The sequence below is a fragment of the Sorex araneus genome, chromosome 7 (genome assembly GCF_027595985.1).
Source record: "Sorex araneus isolate mSorAra2 chromosome 7, mSorAra2.pri, whole genome shotgun sequence".
NCBI classification, from domain to species: Eukaryota; Metazoa; Chordata; class Mammalia; order Eulipotyphla; family Soricidae; genus Sorex; species Sorex araneus.
The window spans coordinates 65,260,224-65,285,035 of NC_073308.1; the positions used below are offsets into that span (position 1 = coordinate 65,260,224).

Sequence of the window (24,812 nt, forward strand, 5' to 3'; positions counted from 1 at the left end):
ATGGCTAGGAATACTACTCAAATGTACCTGGATATATTCATCATCCAAAGTATAAAAGGTATCTGAAGAATTGTCACGAAAGGGCATCATCAAGTACCCTCAGAGCATGAATGTGGCCAGGCCCCAGAAGACTGAACCAAGAGTCTCACAGACTCTTACACCCACAACTCGAACACTGAACAAATATCTGCGAACAGCGAGTCTCCCAAATTGTCTCTTTCAATCACCACCAGACCTCAAAAGTTAGTGTGATCACCCCACTTTATTAGGGTACAGGCTGACACTGAGAGGTTTTTAATCTGTCCAAGTGAACACAGTTCATAATCCTGGGGTGCAGATATAAAGTCTACACCTGCCCTGAGTTCAGGAAACACATTTAAAACTTTTTTATTTTTTGGCTTCCAGCTGTGCTGAGGGCTGACTCCTGGCTCTGTGTCCAGGGATTCCTCCTGGCAAGGTTCAGGAGACTGTATGTGGTACAGGAGATCTAAACCTGTATGCAGAGCCAGGGCTTACCAGCTGTTCTGAGCCCCAGGACCCGAGTTCTGAACTGTGGCTGAGAAAGCCTTGGAGGCATCCTCCTTGGAGCATCTTACAGAGTAAGACTTCCGACTGCATCTTACAGAACACAGTCAACGCTGAAGATGCTAATACAAAGTCAGACAGCCAAGGTGGAAGAGAAAACCCCGTGCGATGGTCCAGGTAGGTGTCGCTGGGATCATTCTCATCCCCCGGGGCTCCTGGGCGGGCTGCCTCCCGCCACATTCGTGGCAACGGATTCCTCCAGCTCTGTCTGGGGTTTCTTTCAAGGCGGGAGAGCGACAGCCTGTACCACGTCGCTATTGGCTCTGTGTCCTGAACCCGGACGCTCGGAAACGCCCTCCAGCCCGCAGGAGTGGTGAGGGGCAGCAGGACCACCCCGTTCCTGGGGGCCCACTGTGCGGGCGTCAGGAAGCACCTCGGAAATGTGTCCATCTGTGCTTACATCTGCTCTGGAAAACCCAGAGGACGTGGAAATCAGAATTTTTTGCTTGTTCGCTTTTGGACCACACCGGCAGTGGTCAGTGCTCAGGACTTACCCTGGCTCTGAGCGCAGGGGCCACTCCCGGTGGTGCTGGGAACGGAGCCGGGAGGGCTGTGTGCAAAACTAGTGCCTTCCCTGCTGCGCTATGGCTCGGGCCCGCAAGGGAGCATAATTCAGGCACACTCGGCGAGCCGGCCTGACCGGGGGGAACGGGGAGCAGGAGCTGAGGGTCCGGCCAGTCCCCCGCCGGTCCAGCCGCCCAGCGCCGCCGCCTCGTCGCGCTGGAGCCGGGGGTGCGAGGAAGGAGGCCAAGGACACAGGGGAGCCTCTTTGAAAAGCGGACGCGTCCGAGGGACTTTTAATACTGCAACGCGCCGGGCCGGGCTCAGTCCCTGCTCTGGAAGGCCTTCAGCAGCAGGTCGGCGGCCAGCCCCGGGGCCAGCGCCCCGCTGAGCACGCGCTGCTCCAGGAGCGGGATCTGGCGGCGCACGGCCGCGTGCGCGCGGAAGTGCTCCAGCACGCTCTCCTGGATGAGCCGCCACATCCACACCTTCTGCTGCCGCCGCCGCCGCGCCGCCAGCTCCCCGCTGGCCAGCATCCGCCTCCGGAACTCCTGCATCGCGTCCCACATTTCCGAGATGCCCTCCCCGCTGCGGGCCGAGATCCGGATCACCTGCGGGGGCGGCAAGACCCAGAACCGTCACTTCAGGAGAAAACGTTTCTTTGGGAGCGAGGTGGGAGGAGGGGGATGATATTGGGCAAGTGATGGGGGAAAAAAAAAGAGAGAGAAAAGATCATTTGGCAGCGGTGGGGCTCGAGGCCCCCCCCCACACACACATGCGCGCACGCACACACACACACACACACACACACACCTGGCAAGTGTGCTGTCACTGAGCCTGGGTCTCACACACACACACACACACACCTGGCAACTGTGCTGTCACTGAGCCCGGGTCTGGCCCCAGACTCATTCTGGGCGTCAGGAAGGGGCGGGGAGGAGGTACGGGTGAGCACCAGCCCGAACGCTTTTGTGGCCATCGGAACTCACACACAGTTTCGAGCCCTGCTAGTCTGGAGCCCAGCAGTTCCTCTTGATTTCATGTGTGTATGTGTGCACGTGTGCGTGAGTGCCAGGGTGTATGTGCATACATGCATATGCATGTGTCCAGAGACGTCTGGGAGGGCTTGGGAGCTCAAGAGACGGGGGAGGGGAAGGAAGGGGGGGAGGGCGATGAGAGGGAGGCTCCCCTGGTGGCCCGCGGGAAGAGGGAAGCCAGTGTCCCCGCCCTGGTCCCGATGCCTGGGGCAGCTGCTGCCGGAGCCAGCGCGGGGTCCTGCGGGGCAGGCCACCCCGCCCTGGGCGCGTCAGCTGCAGTGCTCCCCGAGTGCGGCCACCTCCCTGTCCCTGAACAACAGCACCCTGCGGACCCCGGGACGCCTGGCCTTGCCTCCTCCTTTTGAAAAGGGCCCCAGCGGGGCTGGGGGAAGGTCGGCTGTGGCGTGGAAAGCCTCCTCCCTCTGACTCCGGTCTCCTGGGCCATCATCGGGCAGGAGGCTCCGTCCAAACCCTCTGTTCTGTTGTGGTTTGGCTGTTGGCCTTTTCGGCCACACCGGCACTGCTCAGGGCTCACTCCTGGCTCTGTACTCAGGGGCCACTCCTGGCGGTAGTTGGGGGGCCACATGGGGTGTTGGAGATGGAACCCCGGTCAGCGCCATGCAAGGCAAATGCCCTCCCTGCTGCGCTATCGCGCCGGCCCTCCAAACGGTTTCGTTTCCCTCACTGCCCCAACGCTCCCTGCCTGACGTCTGGACTCCAGCAGGAGGACCAAGTGCCTGACACTGAGCTCTGGGACAGGCATGGGCTGTATTCAGAGTCCCGCAGACAGAGGGCACACTTGGGGCCGTGACTGCTTTTCTGCAGCCGCCGTCCCCCTCCCAGACCCGTTCTCTGGCCCGCGCAGGGCGCGAGTGAGTGGCCGTGGCTGACCTTGGGGCTCCACACCTGGGAGCGCTTGCGCAGCAGCTTCAGGGCGCTCACGTACTCGGCCTGGATCCTGCGCGCCGGCACGACCAAGTCCCCGTCCGACTTGGTGATGGCGACCAGATCAGCCATCTCCACGATGCCCCGCTTGATGCCCTGCGGGGAGGAGAGGGGAGGAAACGAGGACACCGGGCCTGCGGGGGCCCAGGGGCCCAGCCGCGGCGTGGGGCGGGCGGCGCGGCCAGAGCTCTTACCTGCAGCTCGTCCCCTCCTGCCGGCGGCAGCAGCAGAACGAACATGTCAACCATGTCGGCCACCGCGATCTCCGACTGACCCACACCTGGGGTTGAAGATCATAAGTAGAGGTCGAAATAGACACACACACACACACACACACTCACACACACACACACTCATACACACACACGAGAGCATGCACTCATGCCCATGCACTCACATGCGCGTGCACCCAGACACGTGCACACTGTGCACACACGCACCCACATATGCATGCATGCACATGTATTTGCACGCACACATGCACACACATGTATATGGACACACATGCACACACGTGCACACATGTGTACACGCACATGTGCATGCACACACAAACACACACACACACTTTCTCACCTACACACACTTTCTCTCCTACAAATCTTGCTTGACTCAACCCACCCGGAGGTCCTTAGAAACAGGGACTTTGAGCGAAACAGTGAAAGCAAGAAGGCGGCGCTCTGCCCTCGGCAGGGCGGGACTCTTTCTCAGGAGCACTAGGGCGAGGCCACGAGGCCACAGGCCTGGCGCCTTCCTGGGCGCCCTGCTGTCCACGGACCAGCTCTGTCCTGCCGCACTCGCTCACCGGGCTCACCTGTTTCCAACCCTGCCGCTGAAGCCCGGGCCCAACATCTCACCTGGTCCCCAACACCCCATATTGTTCCCCGAGTCCTGCCGGGAGTGATCCCCGAGCACAGGGCCAGGAGTAAGCCCTGCCCCCCAAGCAGAAAAACAACAAAAAATGATTTTTCTCGAGGTTTCCATTTCAGGGGTTCTGTTGTGTGTTAACGCTATGCTGGGAATAGAAGGAGGAAATCACACATGGGTGTCCCCAAGAGGCCCCTGCCTACATGAACTCCGTACAGAGCATCGAGGACACGTGAGAAGAGCCTTAGCACCCCTGGAACTGGGTTCCTGTTGGGAAATCCTTCCGACAACCTACGGCACAGTACTCCCACGGGCTGTGCTCCTGCTTAAGGCTCTTTGGCGCTGCAACACACCACCTGCCTTACAGGTACGCGGCTACCCGCCCTCTTGCCTGCCAGGGGAAGGATTATCGCCCCCTGCACTTGACCTCCTACGAATTCTGACATCGTCTCTGGCATGTCATGACGCCTTTCGTGACCACCTGCCACACGAGCAGACTCGGCCTCCGCTCCTCTCCGGAGCACGGGCGCCGTGGGAGTGTCCTCCGGCTCGGAAGCGGGAAGCCCAGCACTCACCGACAGTCTCGATGAGGATGATGTCGTAGCCGCCGCCCTCACACAGCAGAATCGCCTCGTTGGTGGTGCGCGTCACCCCCCCCAGCGTGCCGCTCGTGGGGGACGGCCTGATGTAGGCATTCATGTCTCTGGAGAGTTCCGTCATCCGCGTCTTGTCACCCAGGAGTGACCCTGAAACGCACGGTGCACACCTGATCCTCAGGCAGGACCCCCGACCTTCTGGCGAGTTCCCCAGGGAAGGGTTGGATGCCAATCCTCCCCACCTCTCCCAACTCAGTTCCAGCGACAGAGCTGGAAAACCCCTTCATGAACTCTGAACTGCTCAACAAGTCCCTCCGAGCCCGAGACGGCTCTGCACGGCCGGGAGCTCCACTGTGACGCCAGCTCGCCTTACAGCCCGAGAACACGCTGACACGCATGTCCCATGTTGGCCCCCATGAGGCCCCACCCAGCAGGGACCCGGGCCCTGCTTCCAGCCGGGCTGTGATTTCTTCCCGCTCGTCTTGAGACTGCTGTGTTGTCGGCTGATTTGGTGATGTCTGGATTTTCAGGGGTCGCTCAGAGGAGGGTGCAACTGCCATTTGGAAGAGGACGGAGGCCAGGGGTACGGCTAAACACCCCTCAAGGGGCAGGAGGGCTGCCCGCCACAGAGACGGCCAGCGGAGCGTGCAGGAGGGTGTGGTGGGGATGGCGCAGCCAGGAAGACCAGCCCGAAGGCAGGAAGGTCACCCACCCCCAGGCCTGAAGGTCGAAGGGCTGGAATCGGCTTCTCATCACCTTCAACCGTTGCTCCCTGTCCCCACCTGCTCCCCAACGGTCCCCACCCCTCCTGGGCGACCCACACCTGAACCATGTTCCTGGGATCCTTCACCTCGTGCCACCTCCCCCCACATCCCTTGTCCCCTTCCTTCAACGGGGCAGGCCCGAGGCCAGGTTCCCATTCAAGGGGGGCGGGGGGCCGACTGCTCACTGCACAGGGGTCCGCAGGGATACTCACCCCCACTGGTGCATGAGGAGGGGTCGACGGCCAGCACAGACAGCCGGTGGCCACGCTCCGTGAGCATCTTCCCAAAGTATTCGATAAAGGTGGATTTCCCAGCCCCCGGGGGCCCCGACAGTCCTGTAAAGACCCGCACGCTTATTACACCGCCAGCATGGAAGGAGTCTCGCTAAGTTCTCGGTCTCCTAGTCCCTGAGACCCACCATTTGTACAGCTGCCTTCCTAGAGAGGGGAAGGAGGAAGGAAAAGCCGAGCCAGGTCTTGCTCTTGCTCCTAGGGACCGGGGCGTAGAGGAGTGATTCCGAGTACTTGCTCCGAGCTGTGAGGTGCGGGGGCTGGAGACAGCCCACCCTGACCCCGGTCACCGACACCTCCTAGGGTCCCCCGAGCACCACCAAGGTCACCCATGAGCACAGAGTCAGGACTAGCCCCTGAGCCCTACCGAGTGTGTGGCCCAAAAGCCGACAGAAAAAGTTATGAAATGTGCTTTTGCCTTTTTGAACTTGTGGGGGACGGAGAGCCAATCTTGGCTACCCTTGGCCCCTGGGCCAGGGGGTTCAAAGCCAGAGCCCCAGGATACCCAGGGGGCAGAGGGTGGTGGCACCCAGCAGAACCCAGAGCCAGGCCGTCTGGGGCAGACGGCGCTCGGGCTCCTGCCCCCGGGCTGTGTTCTCTCTCCTGCCCCGACTTCTGCCCTCTCACTGGAAGCGGGGCTTTGGGGCCAGTTTCAGCGCTGACGCTGCTCACATGCTGAATTTCCCCCTCTGCGCATTCTCAGCGTGATGGGCTGGCACGCCACCCACTCTGCAACGTTTCCTCTTCCCATTGCAAAGGCAACTCCTGAGCCTAGAAGTTCTCAGGGACTGAGAAAACCACTTTCCATCTAAAAAGCATAAATGAAAACCTTTTCCCCTTCACCTCACACGGAACTCGAAGGGAAGGATGGGGGGTGGGGGGAGTGTCTTAAGGAAGGTAGAAAATTCCCCTCCTTGGAAAATTCTGGAAGGCTTGTTTGAGAAGAGCACAGAGCCTGGGACTGGCAGACAAACATCTATTTCTAGCTCTGCCGCGTACCACTCGTGGCACCCTGGGCGAGTCGCTTAGCCATTCTGTACCCGGGCGAGCTGTGCAATGGGGCATGGGAACAGCACCAGCTCGTCATGTAGTTGTAAGGTTGAGTTAATATCGGCCCTATTTTTAGAACGAAGCACGGCACAGGGAAGAATATATGAAGTGTCTGATCAATAAAGCATATAAAACATAGGCACTTCATTGCAACTATATTCAAAGGCATGGTAGCGCGTGCTCGGCTCCCTGCTGTGCCTCGCAGGGTAGGCCCGCCTTAAACATTGGAACGGGTGCTGAACACACATGTTGGTTTTTATTGATGGGAGTGATTAAAAACAGCAGCAATAGCAACAAAACCCAAAAAACCAAAAAAAAAAAAAAACAAAACAACCGCAATAGACACAGGTTCACAGTTCGGAGGCCAGGAATTGAACCCAGAACCTCAGTCCTCGGGGCACACACTTTACCACATGGCTACGGGTTCAGCTCCCAGGAGATGCGGCTCTGTCGGGGCTCCTGGGGTCAGGACAAGCGACCCAGCCTCATGCCACCCGTTTGTGAGCTGCCTAATGAACTCCAGACGTTTCCGGAACGTTGCCTCATCAAAAGATTCTCTGGAGCCTAATAAGTAAATACTTTATCATAACTGGAATTTCTCTGTGGGAGCCTACTATTTTGTCTGTCTACAGAACATAAAGATTATTAACACCCGATGTCGCGCTCTCTAAATGAACACTCCCCCGGCGAGGGCAGGAGAGGAAGATGGGTGAAAAACACACACATCAGCTGGTGGGTGATTCGGGGAATTATCCTGAAAGCGTTTCTATCCTGTTACTCTGAAACCCAGGAGGTCTCAGCCTCCACATGACTGATGGATATCCAAGTCTAAGGTAACACCGAGTCACTTGTGAGTGTGTTTACTCATTCCTTATGAAATCTCTGCACTCTGTCACTGTTTCAAGCTGTTTTTCAGGGGAGAGCGAGTGGAATGACCTAATCGGCCACCGTGAACGGCTCTTACTCCAGCCAAGATGGACTTGAGAATTCCTGCTGGCTGCATACAGCTACACATATCTAAGTTGTTTCAGAATGCACAAGATCAAAGACATAACCAGCTGATTTGCAATTACAGAAATGAGGAAACCTTCCAAAATAAAAATCAAGTGAGCATCTAGTATTTCTAGGCTGCAAATGAAATGGTTTCTCCATAAAATGCCAGTTTTTTTTTGGGGGGGGGGTGAGGTGGGGAGAGGTGAGGAGCAGAGAGAGAGTATAGGGGTAAGAAGTGTCCTACATGATCTGCAGCCAGTTCCGTCTCCAGAACCTCAATGGGCCCCAAGCTGCACCATATCCTTGGGCCCAGCTGTAAGTGACCAGCCCTGGGAGTGACTCCTGGACCCACTGAAAACTGCTTGGGAGCACCCCCTCCCCGCCCAACAAAGAAACAAAAAGACAAAATACCTTTTATATCGAGATGCCTGGGCTTACGGTCCAGCCACCCCCAGGAAGTCTAGCAAAAAGCACCTCTGAAAAAAAGTGTGACTTGCCTCGGAAAGCACTAAGATATAAGAAATAGAATTTTGGGGGAGAGGTTGGGGGAGGAAGGGGAGGAGTCACTTCTGGCTCTGCACTCAGGGATCACTCCTGAGGGGGCTCCAGCCTGGTGGGCCACATGCAAAGCACGTGCATGTGGAGGTTCTGGGTTCAATTCCTGGCCTCCTACTGTCTACTATCACTCCAGCCCCAAGCAGAAGTTCAAAATCAGGTAAAAATAACGAGAGCTGATAGAACCTCAAAAACTGGCAACCTACCTCAGAACATGACTGAGAAAAATGAGTCATCTGGTTACTAGCTCTATGCACGCTTCTATTCTGAGAACCCTGGCAAGATTCATGCCCCGAACACCAATTCTACATTAGTCTCTTCAAATACACGAGCTTTGGTTCAAATACGTGCTCAGAGCAATGACTTTCTACCCACGGTTCACGATCACGATATCCCGTTAATCACCGATTTCTCGGGCGGGCTCAGTAACATCTCATTTCGTCCTTTCCCTGAGATCTTAGAAGTCTATCTCGACTTGGCCCTCCCAACGATGTTGCACTGGGGGCTCTTCAGAGTCAGGGGAATGAGATCCAGCTTGTTACTGGATTTTGCATATGAATACACCATGGGAAGCTTGCAAGGCGGTCCCATGTGGGCAGGAAATTCTCAGAAGTTTGCCAGTTTCTCCCAGAGGGAGAAGTAGGCAACCCAAGGTTAAAAGGTATTTAAAATCCATCTTCAGGGCCAGAGAGCTAGTACTAGCACACAGTCAATCTGGGTTCAACCCGAGGCCCCCCCTGTGGTCCCCCGCAAGCCTGCAGGGAGTGATCTCTGAGTGCAGCACAGGGAATAAGCCCTGAGCTCTGCTCTGGGTGGACCAAAAACACACTACACAGTTCATCTCCAAAATCTGAAGATATTTTAGAAAACAGCCCAACAGATTAGAAACTATATAGACCTTTTTTATTATTATGTATTATTTATTTTGCATTTTGGGTCACACCCAGCGATGCACAGGGGCTACTCCTGGCTCATGCACTCAGGAATTACTCCTGGCGGTGCTTGGGGGGACCCTAAGGGATGCTGGGAATCGAACCTGGGTCGGCTGCGTGCAAGGCAAACGCCCTACCCGCTGTGCTATCGCTCCAGGCCCAAGACGTATTTTTCAAAGCGAGAACATTTAGAAAAATGTTGATTGATGTATACGCCTCTCTACCAGCATCCCTCCTCCTCCCCCTCCCTCCCCCAGCCCCACCCCCCCCCCCAGCCCCAACTGACCCACTCGGAAGGCTAGCGGCTTCCCTTGATTCCGCCGCTCCTGCTCTCGGTGGTGCTCGAGGACCCTCTGCAGCAGCGCCTGGGCCAGCGCCTTCTTGCGGCTGTGCGTGGACTCCACCAGCGTGATGGCCTCGGCCAGGCTGGCCCGCTGCCCGCCGATGAGGCCGGCATAGAGCCTCTCCACCAGCCTCTGCTCCTGCTCCGAGAGGCTCCCGTGCAGCTCCTGGAGGCCGCGGTGCGCGCACAGCCGCCGCCGGGCGCCGCGGGGGTCGGGGCAGCTCGCGGGGCGCAGGCACGGGGGGCGGCAGGGGGGTCGCAGGCGGCCGCTCAGCGAGCGCGGGGGCAGGCGGCGCAGCAGCCCCGGGAGGCTCATGCTGCCCCGGCCGCGCGCGCGCGCTCCTGGGATCTGCACCTGCGGGGGCGAGAGAAACACGTGTGTGCGCGCGCCCGACGGGGACCAAACCCGGGGCCAGGGAGACGCCAGGCGCGGCCGGCGAGGCCAGTGCCCGGGGATGCTTGCTCTGCCCTCTGCCCCGCAGGCGCGGCCAACGGCAAACGTTTCACCCCACCCGACAGCAAACGCTCCAGGGAAGGCCGGGTAGCGTGGAGGGTGGGCATCCTGTCTTGCTTTTCCTCTTCCTGCGCCTCCCCCAAGTCCTGACCCTTTTGTTAGGTCCAGCAGGCCTTAGTTTGAAGCTTAATCAAAGATTTAAAAAAAAAATACCATAGTCCCAATCCTCCCCTCCCCCCATACCAGGCTTTCTACACACTCTGGAGTCGTGGGGGCTGGAAACTTCCTTTGATTCACATACTTGTTTCTTTCGGGCTCTTAGGACCATCTTTATCCCAAGTAATCCTTTCTCCCACGCTTTCCGAGGACAGGCTCGGATGTGACTCTGACCACGGAAGGGGGCTCCTTGGGCCCCAGCACCTCTGCGGAACAACCAGAACCTCCGATGCGCAGCGACTGGACACCGGACACGAGGCTTCGCGGCGTGCCTGCCCCTCTGAGCGACGCCCTGCTAACCGGAGTCACGGCACCACACCGAGGTCTTCACTCCCAGAAGCAGGCCCAGGGAGATGGGAGACCGGGGACGGAAGAGGCTGACCCTGAGTGGACCCTAAGGTCAAGGACCAGAACTCGACTATCCTGCTCCCGGCGGAGAAATGATGGAGCCCTTTGGGCTTGGCTTGGTCTGGGGAGGGCTTGGGGCCACAGCAGGCGATGCTTAGGAACTATTTCTGCCACCGCGGTGAAGACTGACGCCTGGTGTAACTTGGGGCACACTCTGCAGTGCTGGGGATGAGACCCGAACGGACACGACAGCAGCTGACCTGGACTCAGTTCCCTTCCCACACGCTGTCACCTAGGAGGTTGTCAATCACTCCCGAGGATGCTCCTTCATTTATTCTCCCCGAGTGTCCACGACCATGTTCTTAACTTATAGTTAAATATTGTGGTGCTTTGGCCTGGCCATTCGATGCCAGGGTAGCCCACAGCTTGCCCTGGGTCCACCCAGTCCCTCGTCGGGACCCTGCTGTGGGGGATCTAGGAAGTAAGGGCAGGTGAGGCTTAAATTGAGAATCCAGAGTGAATACTGTTTGGAGTCTGTTAACTCCCAAGTTACAAGAGCACAGCACTAACTGTCTTCCTGTGTCTGTATGAAAAGGACATTGCTCTGAATTAGCTACGCAAAGGACGCAAGGAGAAGAGAACAGCGGTATTTACAAGTTCACAGTCTGATTAGGAGATCAAGGTGACCGGCCGGTTGGGGAAGCAGAGCACAAAGAAGGAGGTTATAGATACACAGCGTATCAGATACACACAGAGGAATGGGAGTGCCTCGGGAGCACTGTGGTGGGTGTAACCACCACACCCCGTGGCAAGGCAGAAAGGACAAAACAATGTTATCCTATGCCAAGAATGCATAGACAGTTGGACATGTGTCACCGAACAGAAGGGAAACTAGGAGTGAAGGGAGGGGACCATAGTCACTGCAGGGCCACTTGGTGACTTCGCTTCAACGAGTCACCTCGGACTCCCCGAGCAGCTCCCGGCCCAGAGGGAAACAGGCCTCGGTCCCTGCGCGCCTCCAGAGCAGCCTTTCTGCACGATCCAGCGACACCGTGGAGGAGGCCTCACACAGACAGAGGAAATATTTCCTGGGATCGAGAATTTTCTGTCAAATCCAGACCAACCTCTTCTGAGTTTCCACAGGGAAGATGACTTCACCTCGCGTCTGCCACTGAATACCTCAGTGCAGGGAAAAGATTTCCCCACAGGCCCGTTTGGTGGGGGTAGGGGTTTGAGGGAAGGAGTTTGGGTCACCCCAGAGTGCTCAGGGCTTACTCCTGGCTCTGTGCTCAGGGGTGACTCCTGGAGTTGCTCAGGGGATTGACCCCAATTGGCTGTATCATAGCTCCAGCCTACCACAGGCCCTTTAAACCAACAACGTTTGCCCTGGCCATCACTTCCTCCCCGACAAAGCTGGATTCAAAGATGAGTGGTCACATACGGAGAGAAAACGAGGTCATACTGCCTGTCATCCGCCACGTCTCTGAGCAATGCCAACGTCTTGCGCGGGGGTCCAGCTGGGCGCACAGCAGGGGTCACGAGAGAAGCCAACTCCTTGGCTCCCCCCGAAGCAAATAACCTACCCAGGGCAGAGAGACGCCGACAACTGAGGCCGAAAGAAGTCAGCCTGCCGAGGTGGAACGGGCAAGAACAAAAGGAAGAGAGGCAGCCACGGCGGGTGGGGGCTGGGTGGGACAGAGCAGACTCCGACCTGACTGCTGGGTGACAGGGGGTTGGTGGTGACAGGGGGCAGGGCTGATGGTGTGAAGCACGCAGATGAGGGAGGGGGTGGGTGGGGGCTGGGGGGGACGTTCAGCCAGCACGTTCATTCTGGAATGTTCCTATTCAGTGAGACGGGGGCACGTGAGCAGTACGGGGGCTGCACCGGCATTATCGTGACCCCCCCGACCCCCAGGGTGGAGCTGCCCTTTCAGGAGGGGAGATCTGAGGAAGACTCAGGGAAGAATCCACTAAATACCCCAGAGGGCGCCTGAACCGCAGCGGTACCCTCCGTCTGAGGGCGAGGTCGGGCTGAGGTGCAAATGTGACCATGGCCGGGGTCTGGGTGCCATGTGACTCTCAGAGGCCCGGTGAGATCACCGGAGGAGTGACCGGAGGGTCCTGGAGGAGCAGGAGAAAGATTCTCCTGAGGTTTTACAGAGAAGGAACATGTGATGCCAGAACTTTCACTTTGGGCCAACGGGCATGATGTGGGTTTTTGGTTTTTGTTTTTGTGGATGGACCGTGACTTCCTGTTGTCCTGTTTATTTTTAAAGCAGCAGGCGATGCTGTGGCGGGCGGGACAATGGCCCTGCCTCCCCCCCCCCCTCGGTGAATATGCTGCTTTACAGGGCTCAAAGATGATTCAATTATGGCCAGAGTTAAGGTTGCTAATCAGCTGATCTCAGGATAAAGAGATCATCCTGGATTACCCAGGTGAACCTGAGGGTGATCCCCAAGGCCTTTTAAAACAGAAGGGGAGGATGGGGCTGGAGCGACAGCACAGCGGGTAGGGCGTTTGCCTTGCATGCGGCTGACCCAGGTTCAATTTCCAGCATCCCATATGGTCCCCTGAGCACCACCAGGAATAATTCCTGAGTGCAGAGCCAAGAGTAACCCCTGTGCATTGCCAGGTGTGACGCAAAAAGCAAATAAAAATAATAAAATGGAAGGGGAGGAGCCAGAGCGATAGTCCAGTGGGGAGGGTGTTTGCCTTGCACGCGGCCAGCCTGGGTTTGATCCCCGGCATCCCACATGTTCCCCCGAGCACCACCAGGAGTAATTCCTGAGTGCAGAACTATAGTCCAGTGGGGAGGGCGTTTGCCTTGCACAAAGCCAATGGGTTCGGTTCCCCTCGGTCCCCAGCATCCCATATGGTCCCCCCGAGCAGTGCCAGGGGTAACCCCTGAGCATCGCCAGGTGTGACTCATGAAGCCAATAAAATAAAAACCAGAAGAGGGTTTTGACATGCAGCACTTTCTCTCTGCTTCCCCGTCCTTCCCTCCCCCGTGGAAGCTACAGGACCTGGCCTCCTCCCTCTGACTAATTCCTCTCAGTGCATCCACGCTGCATGGAAACAAAAATCTCAGATTAAGGAGAGGGGGGACTGGTGTCAGGGACTGAGGTGGAGGGTCCTGGCCGCTTTCACGGTGGGGTGTAGCGCTGCAGCTGTAACCTGGGAGCCAGTCACACTGGCATTGCTCACACCTTTATAAACAAGCTCCCTAGCCCCGAATTTAAAAATTCTTAAAAAAAAATTGTTTTTCAAATAAAACAGATTTATTTGGGAGATAAAGGGAGAGAAAAAGGAAGTGAGAGGGAATACAGGCTGCTCCACTGTGGGGAGCACAGTGCTCACCCCAAGTAGGGATGTGGGCAAATGCACTGTCAGGTCCGTATCGCAAGCAGAAGTGGGCCAGAGACACAGTGTAAAGTCATCTTTCTTTCTTCTCTTATTGGGTCACACCCTGCGATGCTCTGGGGTTACTCCTGGCTCTGCACTCAGGAATTACTACTGGTGGTGCTCGGGGGACCATATGAGATGCTGGGAATCGAACCGGGGTTGGCCGTGTACAAGGCAAATGCCCTACCCGCTGTGCTATCGCTACAGCCCCAGTCATCTTTAGTCAAAGATGCTCAAGAAAACTCCCCAGCAGTGTCCAGGACGCAGTAGAAAGGGAGTAAGCGCTGATGTTAGCCCGGAGAGGCCCCAGTCAGACTTCCAAACACAGAACCCTGAAAAATTAAGTTTGTGTGGCTTAAGGCACCGTAGTCCCTTATGGCAAAACCCAATAGCAACAACAACACAGACCGTTGCTATGCTGTAAGGAAGGCCTTTGAGGATGGGTTAGGGAGTTTAGAATTTTGGTAAGAAACACCTAATAGTGATTTATTACTTAGTTATCTGGGCCATCACCTGTGCCTTGCTTCACATTGCATCTAGATTTCTTTCCCTCATAGGGAAATCACACTTTAACCAGTACTTCATGTAAGCGGGTTTCGTGACCATCAATGTTCCACATATGTCCACATGTTAAGATCAAAATTTGACTCACCATCAGCATTTATACTCACAAACCTAGTAAAAATAACGACTGGCGAGGTGAAAAAAGATAATCACACATTAGTTATTCATGGTGCACACCAAAGATTCTATCAGAGTCTCTTGCAATGTCTCATACTCCCAAACTCTGCCACGTAAGTGGGACTGTCACGACTTTTGGGCAGGTTGGAGGTTTTCTTTGTTTATTTTTATTTTTATTTGTTTAAATATTTTTGCTTTCTGGGTCACATCTGACAGTGCACAGGGGCTACTCCTGGCTCTGCACTCAGGAATCACTCCTGGCGGTGCTCGGGGGACCATACGGGATGCTGGGAATCGAACCCAGGTTGGCAGCATGCAAGGCAAACGCCCTACCCACTGTGCTAGAGCTCCATTCCCCCAAGTTGTTTCTTGACAGCACAGAATTCCCCAAGAGCTGCCAGCAACGAGCCCGGAGCCCAGGGCGGCCCAAACGCTTCCCCCGAAAACTGAGACGTCCAGAAAGCTGATCTTCCACCGTGCGTCTCCACAAACCTCCTCGGGTCCACTGCCACCTCCTCACCCCGCCTTCTGGCTGGCATCGAGCCCTGCCCCCACCCCCCACTCCCCCCATCCCCCATCCCAACTCACATCCTCCCCAAGAGGCAGGACATGAGGACCTTTCCAGAATTTCTCAAAGCCTCTGATATGAACCCCATCTACCTGATTTTGCTGAGCAAATCGACTAAAAAAACAAAAAACAAAGTTTGAGCAATAATTCCCATCCGCGCAGTCCACCTTCGACAACCCCCATGCTGAATCAAGGGGCCTCTGACAGCAAAGCAACCTTCTGGAACACCACCGGAGAGACAGGGTCACAAGGGCTCAAATCCGGCCACACTGGCCCGCCTGGACGCAGAGACGTCCACTTGCACGAACTCGGGCACCCGGGCCTCACGCAGATGAGGCGAACAGAAATGAACGCATGGATCAGAGACTGCTGGGAGCCTTGGAACCTCGACCTCTCACAATTCAGTGGCAGTCCCTCCCAGGAAACCCACGGCCGCTCTCTTGGCAGCTGCTTTTCCTCTCTTCTTACTGCCCAAACCAGCAGCTACCCACATCGCTGCATGCACATGTCTACGTGTTTAAACCCTGAAACCCCCCCACACCCCACCTCCGCCCCGAGGTTGGCTTTCATGGCCCCCCTCCCTCCCCTGAGTTTTCCGGATGACAGGAATGGCAGAGTCGCTGCTGTGGCCTCTGGCAGAATGTCCACCACGAGTGGGCCGTGGGCAGAGAGGAGAGGGCCGACCGGCCAGGGCCTCGTAACCAGCAGCAGAACAGAGGCCGAACGGGACTTTGCTTGTCTAGACCCGCATGGCGCCAACTCTGGACTGCTGGGTGGAGAGGGCCTGGCCTGGGCCGAAACCCAACTGCCCTTTCAGCTGTACGTCCCCACGGCTGGGAATGCTCGTGGCAGGTGGCTTCTCCCTTCTCTGTGCCAACCTTTCAGTAGCGACCCAACGATGGCTAGGGGGGACGAGCAGACCAGATCTCCAAGCTGCTGAGATGTGTTTCAGCTCCACACTGAATAACCCAACCTGGATACCTAAGGGCATAACCTGCCTAAAAGCACAATAGTTTATCAAATCAACCAAGTTTTATGTTAGGCATTCTTGATGCTCAGGGGTCCCATCTGCCATGCCTGGAACGGAAATGGGGCCAGCTGCAGGCACGGCAGGTGCCTACACCTGGACAGTCTTCCCAGCTATGTCCCCATCTGCATTTTTAAAAAGTTGCTGTAGTCCCCCATTAAGCTGGTACGGGATAACTTTCTAGCTCAAAAAGCAGGAGAGATGAAGCCCATCAAAACGGCATTTCTGCCATTTGGGGTGGGGGTGGGGAGTTGGGGGAAGGGCTGGCCACACCCAGTGTGTCTCACCTTACCTTGGCTTACCGTCTTTCCAGCCTCATTCCTATTATCTGATGGGGGAAAAAAGTCACCAACTGGGCCAAGAGTCATGTTAAACTGTTTCCACAGTTTTCCATAATTTCTGAGGGTATGTTCTCATCCTGCCATTTGCAGCACTACCAGAATACAGGAGGGCTACAGTATTTACAACCTTCAGTAAGACACCGAGGAACTTCCACTAACAGCCAGAGCGTCAGCTTATTAATACGATGAAAAACATCAAGTGAAGACAAATATGAAGTGGGCTGGCAAGTCCATCTCTTCCCATACCAGGGGATTCGCGTGGACAGTAGCATCTGAAGATCCAAACGGAGGGGCCCGGACACGTGGCCCATTTGGGGGGTATCTATCTTGGGACCCTGCGTTCAATCCCCAGTCCTGCCCAGTGTGCTGGAGCGCACTGCCCAGTGCGGCCACGAATGTGCATATATGACAATAAAGTGGGGCTCAAAGTGTGCATTTGTGACAACAGGGTGGGGGCAGGGTAAGGATTCTCACTTGTTTCCCTCAAATGTCTTTCGTTTGTTATTAATCTCATTGACAGCCAAGATCCACAGACCATAAAACAAAGTTCCTGGAAAGCAGCGATGCACAATCTCACATGGCAGAGCCTGTATTTGATGTGCCAAAAACAGTAACAATAATGGGTCTCATTCCCCTGACCCTGAATGCAGAGGGTCGAATGAGACATTACTGGCACCCACTTGAGCAAATTAATGAGCAACGGGATGACAGGTGATACAGTGATTTATTTACTGGGCTCAGGGTGATGGTTTGGGTCACATCCGGGAGTGCTCAGGGCTTACTCCTGGCTCTGTGCTTGGAGGCCATACAGGGTGCTGGGGATTGAACCTGGGCCAGCCACATGCAAGGCAAATGCCCCACCCACTGTACTATCGCTCCAGCCCCCTTTAAATCTATTCCCTCCTTTCTACACTCATCCCCACATCTATGAGCATGACTTTCAAGTTCTGATAAAATCCACTCAAAGAAATCCACTGGCAACAGATGCCTAATTGTAGGATAACATGGGAATTGTCCTTTTAGCCTTGCTGCAGGAAACTTAGTTTACCTTAGAGTAATAGCCTTTCTGTATGGACACAGGAAGACAGTTAATATTATGCTTTATAACTTGGGAGTTGATTGGCTCCAATAATATTTACTCCTGGGGATCTGCTTTCTCAATTCAGTTGCCCTTCGTTCCTAGCACCCCAAAAGCCGGGTCCCGATGAAGGGCGGAATGGACCCAGGCAAGCTGTGAACTACCCTGGCATCGAAATGGGCCAGGCCAAAGCGCCACAATACTCAACTATAAGTTGAAAGTATGGTCATAGACAAATGCTGTCATGATCCAAAGTAAGGACGAGACTAGGACCCTGCTGGGGTTGGGAAGACTAACCTGGCCTGAGGACTGTGGTCTGGAATATATAGTGAATGTCCTCAGGAAAAGCCAAACTTTAAGTCTGATACATCTCTTATCAGAATGACATTGCTAGAAATATTTGAAGCAGATTTACTACAACTACTTAAGTGGATTACTAGCTGAGGAAGAAAGAAAGGGACACACCCTGACACACCCTTGTTTGTACCCCCACCCTTGAGCAGATCTACTAGTAATCTCCTTAGATGCGATTTTGTTAATCTCCTGGAGAAATGGTCTTACCCTTCTTTGTTGATTTGTTAATGTTCAACCCACCTTTGTGTTACCTCCCTATGTGATTGCTATATAAACTAAGACTGTAGCAGAAATACGGAGAGACACGGACACAGGGGAGACACAGAAGTGAAGGAGACAGCAGAGACAGAAGAAGAGGCAGCAGGCCACAGACAGAAGGAGACACAGAAAGGAGAGAAGAGAGACAGGAGAAAAGACATAGGAGAAGACACAGAAGCAAGAGAGAAGACACCGAAGCAGAGACAGAGACAGAGAGAGGTTGGAAGAGACGAGAGGAGAGACTACAGAGACAGAGACAGAGATAGAGAGACAGAAGAGAGCACAGCGGCACACACAGAAGCAGAGCACAAGGAGGAGCCATCCTGATCCGGTCCATACACAGCGGCTCGAGACCACCGAACTCAAGCGGCGTGTGCGAGATAGAACCGCCCTCAAAGCCCTCGAACAACACAATGCAACACGACACACATCACACCTCCCCCCTCTCTCAAGTGCACCTTTGTAATTTTTTACACCTAATGACAGAAACAAAGTCGCACGGAATAGAATCCACCTCTACTACTAGAGCAGCTCGGGCACCTTCTTGTCCTTTCTATGTTCTAAATGCAACCTGCAACCCGCCAGTGGGTCTGAAGAAAAAAAAAACACCCTTCAATCTACCTCTAGGATGACCATTATCTTCCACACACATAAAACGCAACTAAACTACTACTCTTCTACTTAAAATACTTTAGTTCCCTTTGCCTTACTGACCGAAACAAAAACACCACCCTGGGGTCCTGCGATTAGGCCCTTGCGCCCTCAAGTACTCCTGGGCAGGGAACCTCTCACGCTCTCGGGCACTGCGCCTGGCCTTGGAACACACCAGCGTTTGGATCAGCCACAGTCCCGACATGACGTTTACCAGCTGGCCAAGGAGTCCGAGGAATTTCAGAGTGGTGGCTGCTCCGATCCACTTCTCCAACTTCAACATATTTCTTTTATGACACTGCCCTGACTATTCTGATCCACGGAGGTCCCGGGAAAAGGCCCCGGGGGAGCCCTCTGCACCACTGTCGAGATGTCCCTTCCGGTGGGACTGCTCCCCTCCTTTCCCCGTTTCACACACCCCTCTTCTGCCTTCAAGAACCAACGCGCATCTCCTCCACGAACAGTCTCTCTTCTGAGTGGTCAGTTCAGGGACCACTCTGACCTCCGCTAAGTACGTACTGGTCACCGCCTTCCAGTGATTAAACTGTGTTGTGATGATTTTTTAAGGCGTCAGTCTCGCCAAGACCAGGCATTATCTCTGTATCCACAGCATCGTTTATCGTGCACAGAGTAAACGAATCCATGTGTGCTCTGATTTGGGATGGGTCATTCCATCCATTATGCTGATTTACACAGTGAAGCACGTTCAAAAACACATTCTCCCCGCCCCAGGTTTTTATAATAAATATATTATTTATTTTTTAAACTTTCTTTCTTTGAAGCCTGATTTCAATATATGGATGTTTTTCTTTGTTAAAATTTTGTTCAGCAGCAGCCAGTCTGACTTGGGATATTTGTCTTGAAATTGATCCAAGGAATATTCTCAATTTCAATAACTACTCTGGCAAGAAAACTCAGGCAGGGTTTCCAAAATCAATATGTTAGGTCAGTGTCTGCGGCGCAGTGCGCCTCATCCGGACCACGCGGTGCGACACCACGAGTTTCCATCTCTCAGTGCTCATTTCTTTTGATTTGAGGATAAGCTGTCAGATGCCATGGGTCCCTCTGCCATCTCCCACCCCCCCTCCTGCGGAGAGCTCTACTTTCTCCTGTTCAAATAATTTCAGGAAATTCGGGTAGAGCAAAAAGACATTTGAAATAAGCCATTGGAAACGAAACTTTTCAACTAGGCCGCTGTGGTATCACAGAACGCACAGTGGATCCAGGCAGGAAGCTTCTCTGCCCAATTTGTCTTTTATCCTTTTGCCAGTAAGACTCAGATGTCCCAATTTTTTTTGTTCCTTTTTTGGGTTTTGGGGCCACACCCAGTGCTCGGGGCTGACTCCTGGCTCTGTCCTCGGGCCTCACGCCTGCCGGTGCTCAGGGGACCCCTGCAGTGTGCGTGGTGGAATCAGGTCAGCTCTAAGCGAGGCCAATGCCTTAACCCGGGAACTCTCTCTCTCTCTCTGGTCCCTTGTTTGTTCTTTAAATCTTCAACCGGGAGGAAGATGCCCACTCTCACTCCCGAGGCTGCTCAGGGCACCCGACATAGTGCCAGGGCTGGAACTGGGGTTAAGCGCGTGCAAGGCTGGCACCTTACCCCCCCGGGCTATCTCTCAGGCCAGAGATGTCCCAATTTCTATTGTGAGGTACCACTCTGCTAGGGAAGTCTCCATTTCTCCACATTACATCACCGTGAGACATCTTTTATTTCATTCATTGCCGCCCCGATTACTCTAGTTCATGTTCAGAGCTAGTCTCGGGGAGCTCTGAGTCCCGGCGGGCTCCACTCCTCCTCCTGGCGTGAACACGAGCACGTCCCCTCAGGATGAAAGAGAGTGAGGACAAGACGGTGTGCAGATGAGCCTGGCACTGGGCAGGCGCTAACGGGTGGCCAAGAACCTGCCTTTTCTTCCTCTCCCCAGTGCTCCAGGTAGGCCTTGGCTGACAGGATGACTCAGGCTGAATCTTAACTATGATGTTATTAAAAACTCCCATACGCTAGGCCGGCGGCTCCCAAAGTGTTCCCCAGGTGCACGGGATCAGCCTGGACTGAAAATGAATGAGAAAGGGGCCTCCCTCGCTCTCTCCTCCGACGCCCTCCAGGTGACCACGCTAAGGACACTCAGGTGTGAGCGTTTCACAAGCCAGTTTTCGCACACTTCCTGCGGTGGCCTTCCCAGCCCTCTCCCTCGAGCTGGTGGTTCGCTTTCACAGCTGAGATTTTACTCCCTCCGGAGACGCCCGTCCACTCCCAACCAGCTTCAACCCAGTTTGCTTAAATTCGATCAGTCCCAGAAAGTTTTCCACTTTTTAAAAGATTTTGTTTTGGGGCCACACCTGGCTTACTTCTGACCCTGCACTCAGGGATTCTCCTGGACGCTTCAGGGGGCTACAGGGGGTGCCAGGGACCGAATCCGGGTCAGGCACGAGCAAGGCAAATGCCCTGCCCACTGTATTACTGCTCCGGCCCCATTTCTCACTTTTTAAGTTCCGATTATCCGGGGGGCTAGAAAGGCACTAGTGGGTGTGGCACTTGCCTTGCACACAGCCAAGCTGGGTCCAATCCCCAGCATCCCATACGGCCACATGAGCCTCACCAAGCATGGTCCCTGAGCACAGAGCCAGGGGTAAGTGCGGAACACACTCAAGTGTGCCCCCCAAACTAACACTCATCATACTAAATTCCAGTTCGTTTGAAAACTGAGGCAACACCCAGATACAACTATACCTGGCCCACAGGTGTGTGACTATGTAATTGAGACAGTTGTCAATAACATGAAAAAAAAAAAAAGAAAACTTATTTTTAAATCAAATGGCTGAGGGGCCAGAGAGACAGTAGAGCAGGTAGGGTACTTGCTTTGCACACAGCCAACGTGGGCTTTATCCCAGCATCCCATGTGGTCCCTGAGCATGGCTAGGTGTAATTCCTGACTGCAGAGCCAGGAGAGACCCCAGCACCACCAGGAGTAACTCCTGAGTGCAGAGCTAGGAGTGACCCCTGAGCACTGCCGGGATGTGGCCCCAAGTCCAAAATAAACAAACAACAGCCAAATGCTTGAGTCTTTGTTGGAGAAATCGGGCAAGCCACGTCCCCATAGGGCCCCGCTCACATTCCCAGTACTCCCTGGGCCAAAGTTTGCAAGGTTCCTCAAGACCTCTTGCAGGACAGCCACACTGAGTCACATCACTCCTTATGCCACCTGTCCTGTCTGTCTTCCTCCAGAGTAGAATCCCGCCCGGAAAGGAGCAGTCCTGAACTTTGCTTTGAAAAGTCACCTCGCACCCAAAACGGTATGAAGTGTTCGCTGTCTAAAAGAATACTCTGCACACCTTGGATGCCTGCGCCGTGCCCCCGGAGGGGCTCAAGGCTCTGCAAAGCCCTTCTGGCAATTGCTCCTCTGTCGGGGCGACGCGTGACCTGGTCTGTTCTGCAAAACAGACACGAAGGAGGGTCTGAAGCCGGCAGCCTAGGAAATGGTGCCGCGCCAGGGGGCTTCTGGCTTGTGCTTTTGTCTTTTCCTCCCCCCAGGAGGAGTACAAATCATGTGCATCGCGAGCACTGGACGAGCCCGGGAGGGTTCATGCTGGGGAGAGGGCGTTGGGGGCTTCGCTAGCGCGGATTCCTCCCTGCCCCGGCAGGTGAGTCTTCACTGCACTCCGGACTGATGTTCGGACCCGTGCCGTTCGCGAGGGGCTGGCAGCGGCCCGGGGCTCTGCTCGCAAACCCGCCCGAGCCACGGAAACTTGCAAGCGCGCGCTGACACAGCGTTTTTATACGGAAAAAAAAAAACCACAATCACGAGCATTTTTTTTTTTCCCCTTTTGATCTCATTCTGCCAACGCCTGCCAGGCCGCTCGGCGTCCGCACCCGCCACGGGAGCCAATGAACATTATCCTCCTTTCCCCCGTGCCCCACTCGGGATCCTCCAGGGGGCGCCCCCGACGCCGAGGTGGGCGCCCCCCCGGGCGGCCCCAGGAGGCTGGAACCCGCGTCCGGCTCCCGGCCCCGCGCGCAGCGCCCGCCCCGTACTCACCCGCCCGAGGCCGCGGAAGTACCGCCCCGCCGCGCCCCGCCCCTTCCGCCGGGCCGCCGGAGCCCCGCCCCGGCCGCCGCGCGCACGCGCAGTGCCCGCCGGCGGCGCTCCCGGAGCGGCCGTGGGCGGGGCCGGGAGCGTGGTCAGGGCCGGGCCGGGGCGGGGCGGGGCGCGGCGGACGTGGCCGCGGGGGTACCCAGTGGGGCGGCCAGTGCCGCAGGGCGAAGGTGTCCCCCGTGCGGCGGGATGGGGGAATGGTCCGGGCGATCCGCCGAGGGCAGGTGGTTGCAGGGCCCTCTTGGGTCCCCAGCCCTGCTCGGGGTCCCCGGTGCTGCCCAGGGCCAGGCGGCGGGGTGCAGCCCGCCTGCAGTGCCCTGTGTTCTTGCACCCTGGAGGAGGCGGCTGTGGGCGAGCTACACACACACTCGGCCAGTGTCCAGCCTGACCAATGCTCAGAGAGCGGCGCAGGGTACACGTTTTGTTTGCTTGGTTTTTCAGTGATTTTATTTTATTTTTTATAAAGTTCACACTATTTGATTGTATTTAATATTTGAACACCAGTTCCACCACCATTACACCTTTCCACCACTGTATTGCCCATCCCATACCCTCCCCCCACCCCGCAGAACGGAAATAATTTATTTTCTATGGCTTGTTATGAATAATCTGCTAAAAATGAGACAAAGGTTTCTTAGAGGAAAGTGTGTGAAGATTGATGTATTTCACCTAGGAGCCATTAAGCCCTTCTATAAGAGATTAGCAACATGTTGTTAAAGGTTGAGCCTTGTGTGCATATATATATATATGTATATGTATATATATACACACACATATATACCTGTATAAATCTATTTCCCCCTATAATTGGTTGCCTTCCCAATCAAATGTGATGTTGCCACTCTTGGTATATTGCTGATGTAAAGTATGAGATGTTGCGTGGCTGTGAATGAGGACAGGCCACAAGTTTTTGAAACCCAACACGTACTTATTCTAGTGGATGAAGGACCCACTGCAGATTTTTCCTCTTAAAAGTTACCATTACTTGAGTGTATCACCACTGTCTTACACCTCCACCGGCGCCCTTTTGACTTGACTTTTCTTTTTTCCTTCCTTTGCTTTTCCTTTTCCTTTCTTTGCAATAAACAGATTGGTGTTTGCTGATGTGCTAACTTTTCTGTGCTAGAAACTCAGGTGCCAGTGCCTAGGCCAGCACATGCAGGAACCCGGGCCAGCGGGTGCAAGGCAAACACCTTCCTGCTCTGTTACTGTCTCTCTGGCCCTGACTTCCGGCTACTTGGGTTTCACGTAAGCTGAACTTCTCTTCCTGGCCACTGAGCATCACTCTCTTTACTGAAAGATGAGTCCAGAGTGTCCCCAAGGGTGGCCGGTAAGAACATTGCACCCGGACCCTTTCTTGGCTCAGGCACGTGGACAATGCCTGGTAAACAGAAATGCAGCCATTTATCTCCGCACGGTGGCAAATGTTTTCCTGCGTGGTTTTGTGACTTCTAGTTCAGAGCAGAGATCAAGCAGCGCTGCTGCGAGGGGCAGAGAAGGCTTCCACCCCCGCCTCCGTCCACGGTTTGAAATCCGCAGGAATGTGTTCTTTGATCCTTTCACCCGTCCTGTGAACTCTGTGCACAGTGGAGGAAGGGCCATGCTCTAGAAGGTCCGCTGGACACCTTTTATTTTTTCCCTTTTATTTATTTATTTGTTTGTTTGTTTGTTTTTTTATACACCTGACAGGAACGATAGCACAGTGGGTAGGGTGTTTGCCTTGCGCGTAGCTGACCCGGGTTTGATTCCTCTGTCCCTCTTGGAGAGCCCAGCAAGCTGCCTAGAGTAAGTATCCCGCCCACACGGCAGAGCCTGGCAAGCTCCGCGTGGTGTATTCGATATTCCAAAAACAGTAACAAGTCTCATAATGGAGACGTTACT

The 24,812-nt window shown here is 55.0% G+C and overlaps 1 protein-coding gene across 1 annotated transcript; it reads right to left on the reverse strand.

Moving 5' to 3' along the window:
* Positions 1-697: 697 nt before the first annotated feature.
* Positions 698-22,927, reverse strand: MMAA (metabolism of cobalamin associated A). The gene is made up of 7 exons (XM_055144546.1): positions 22,875-22,927; positions 9,402-9,813; positions 5,508-5,630; positions 4,511-4,681; positions 3,263-3,348; positions 3,015-3,164; positions 698-1,697 (listed from the first exon to the last, which is right to left on the reverse strand). Exons 2-7 carry the CDS (start codon positions 9,772-9,774, stop codon positions 1,410-1,412), a joined length of 1,191 nt encoding a protein of 396 aa, XP_055000521.1. The 5' UTR covers positions 9,775-9,813; positions 22,875-22,927; the 3' UTR covers positions 698-1,409.
* Positions 22,928-24,812: the final 1,885 nt, after the last annotated feature.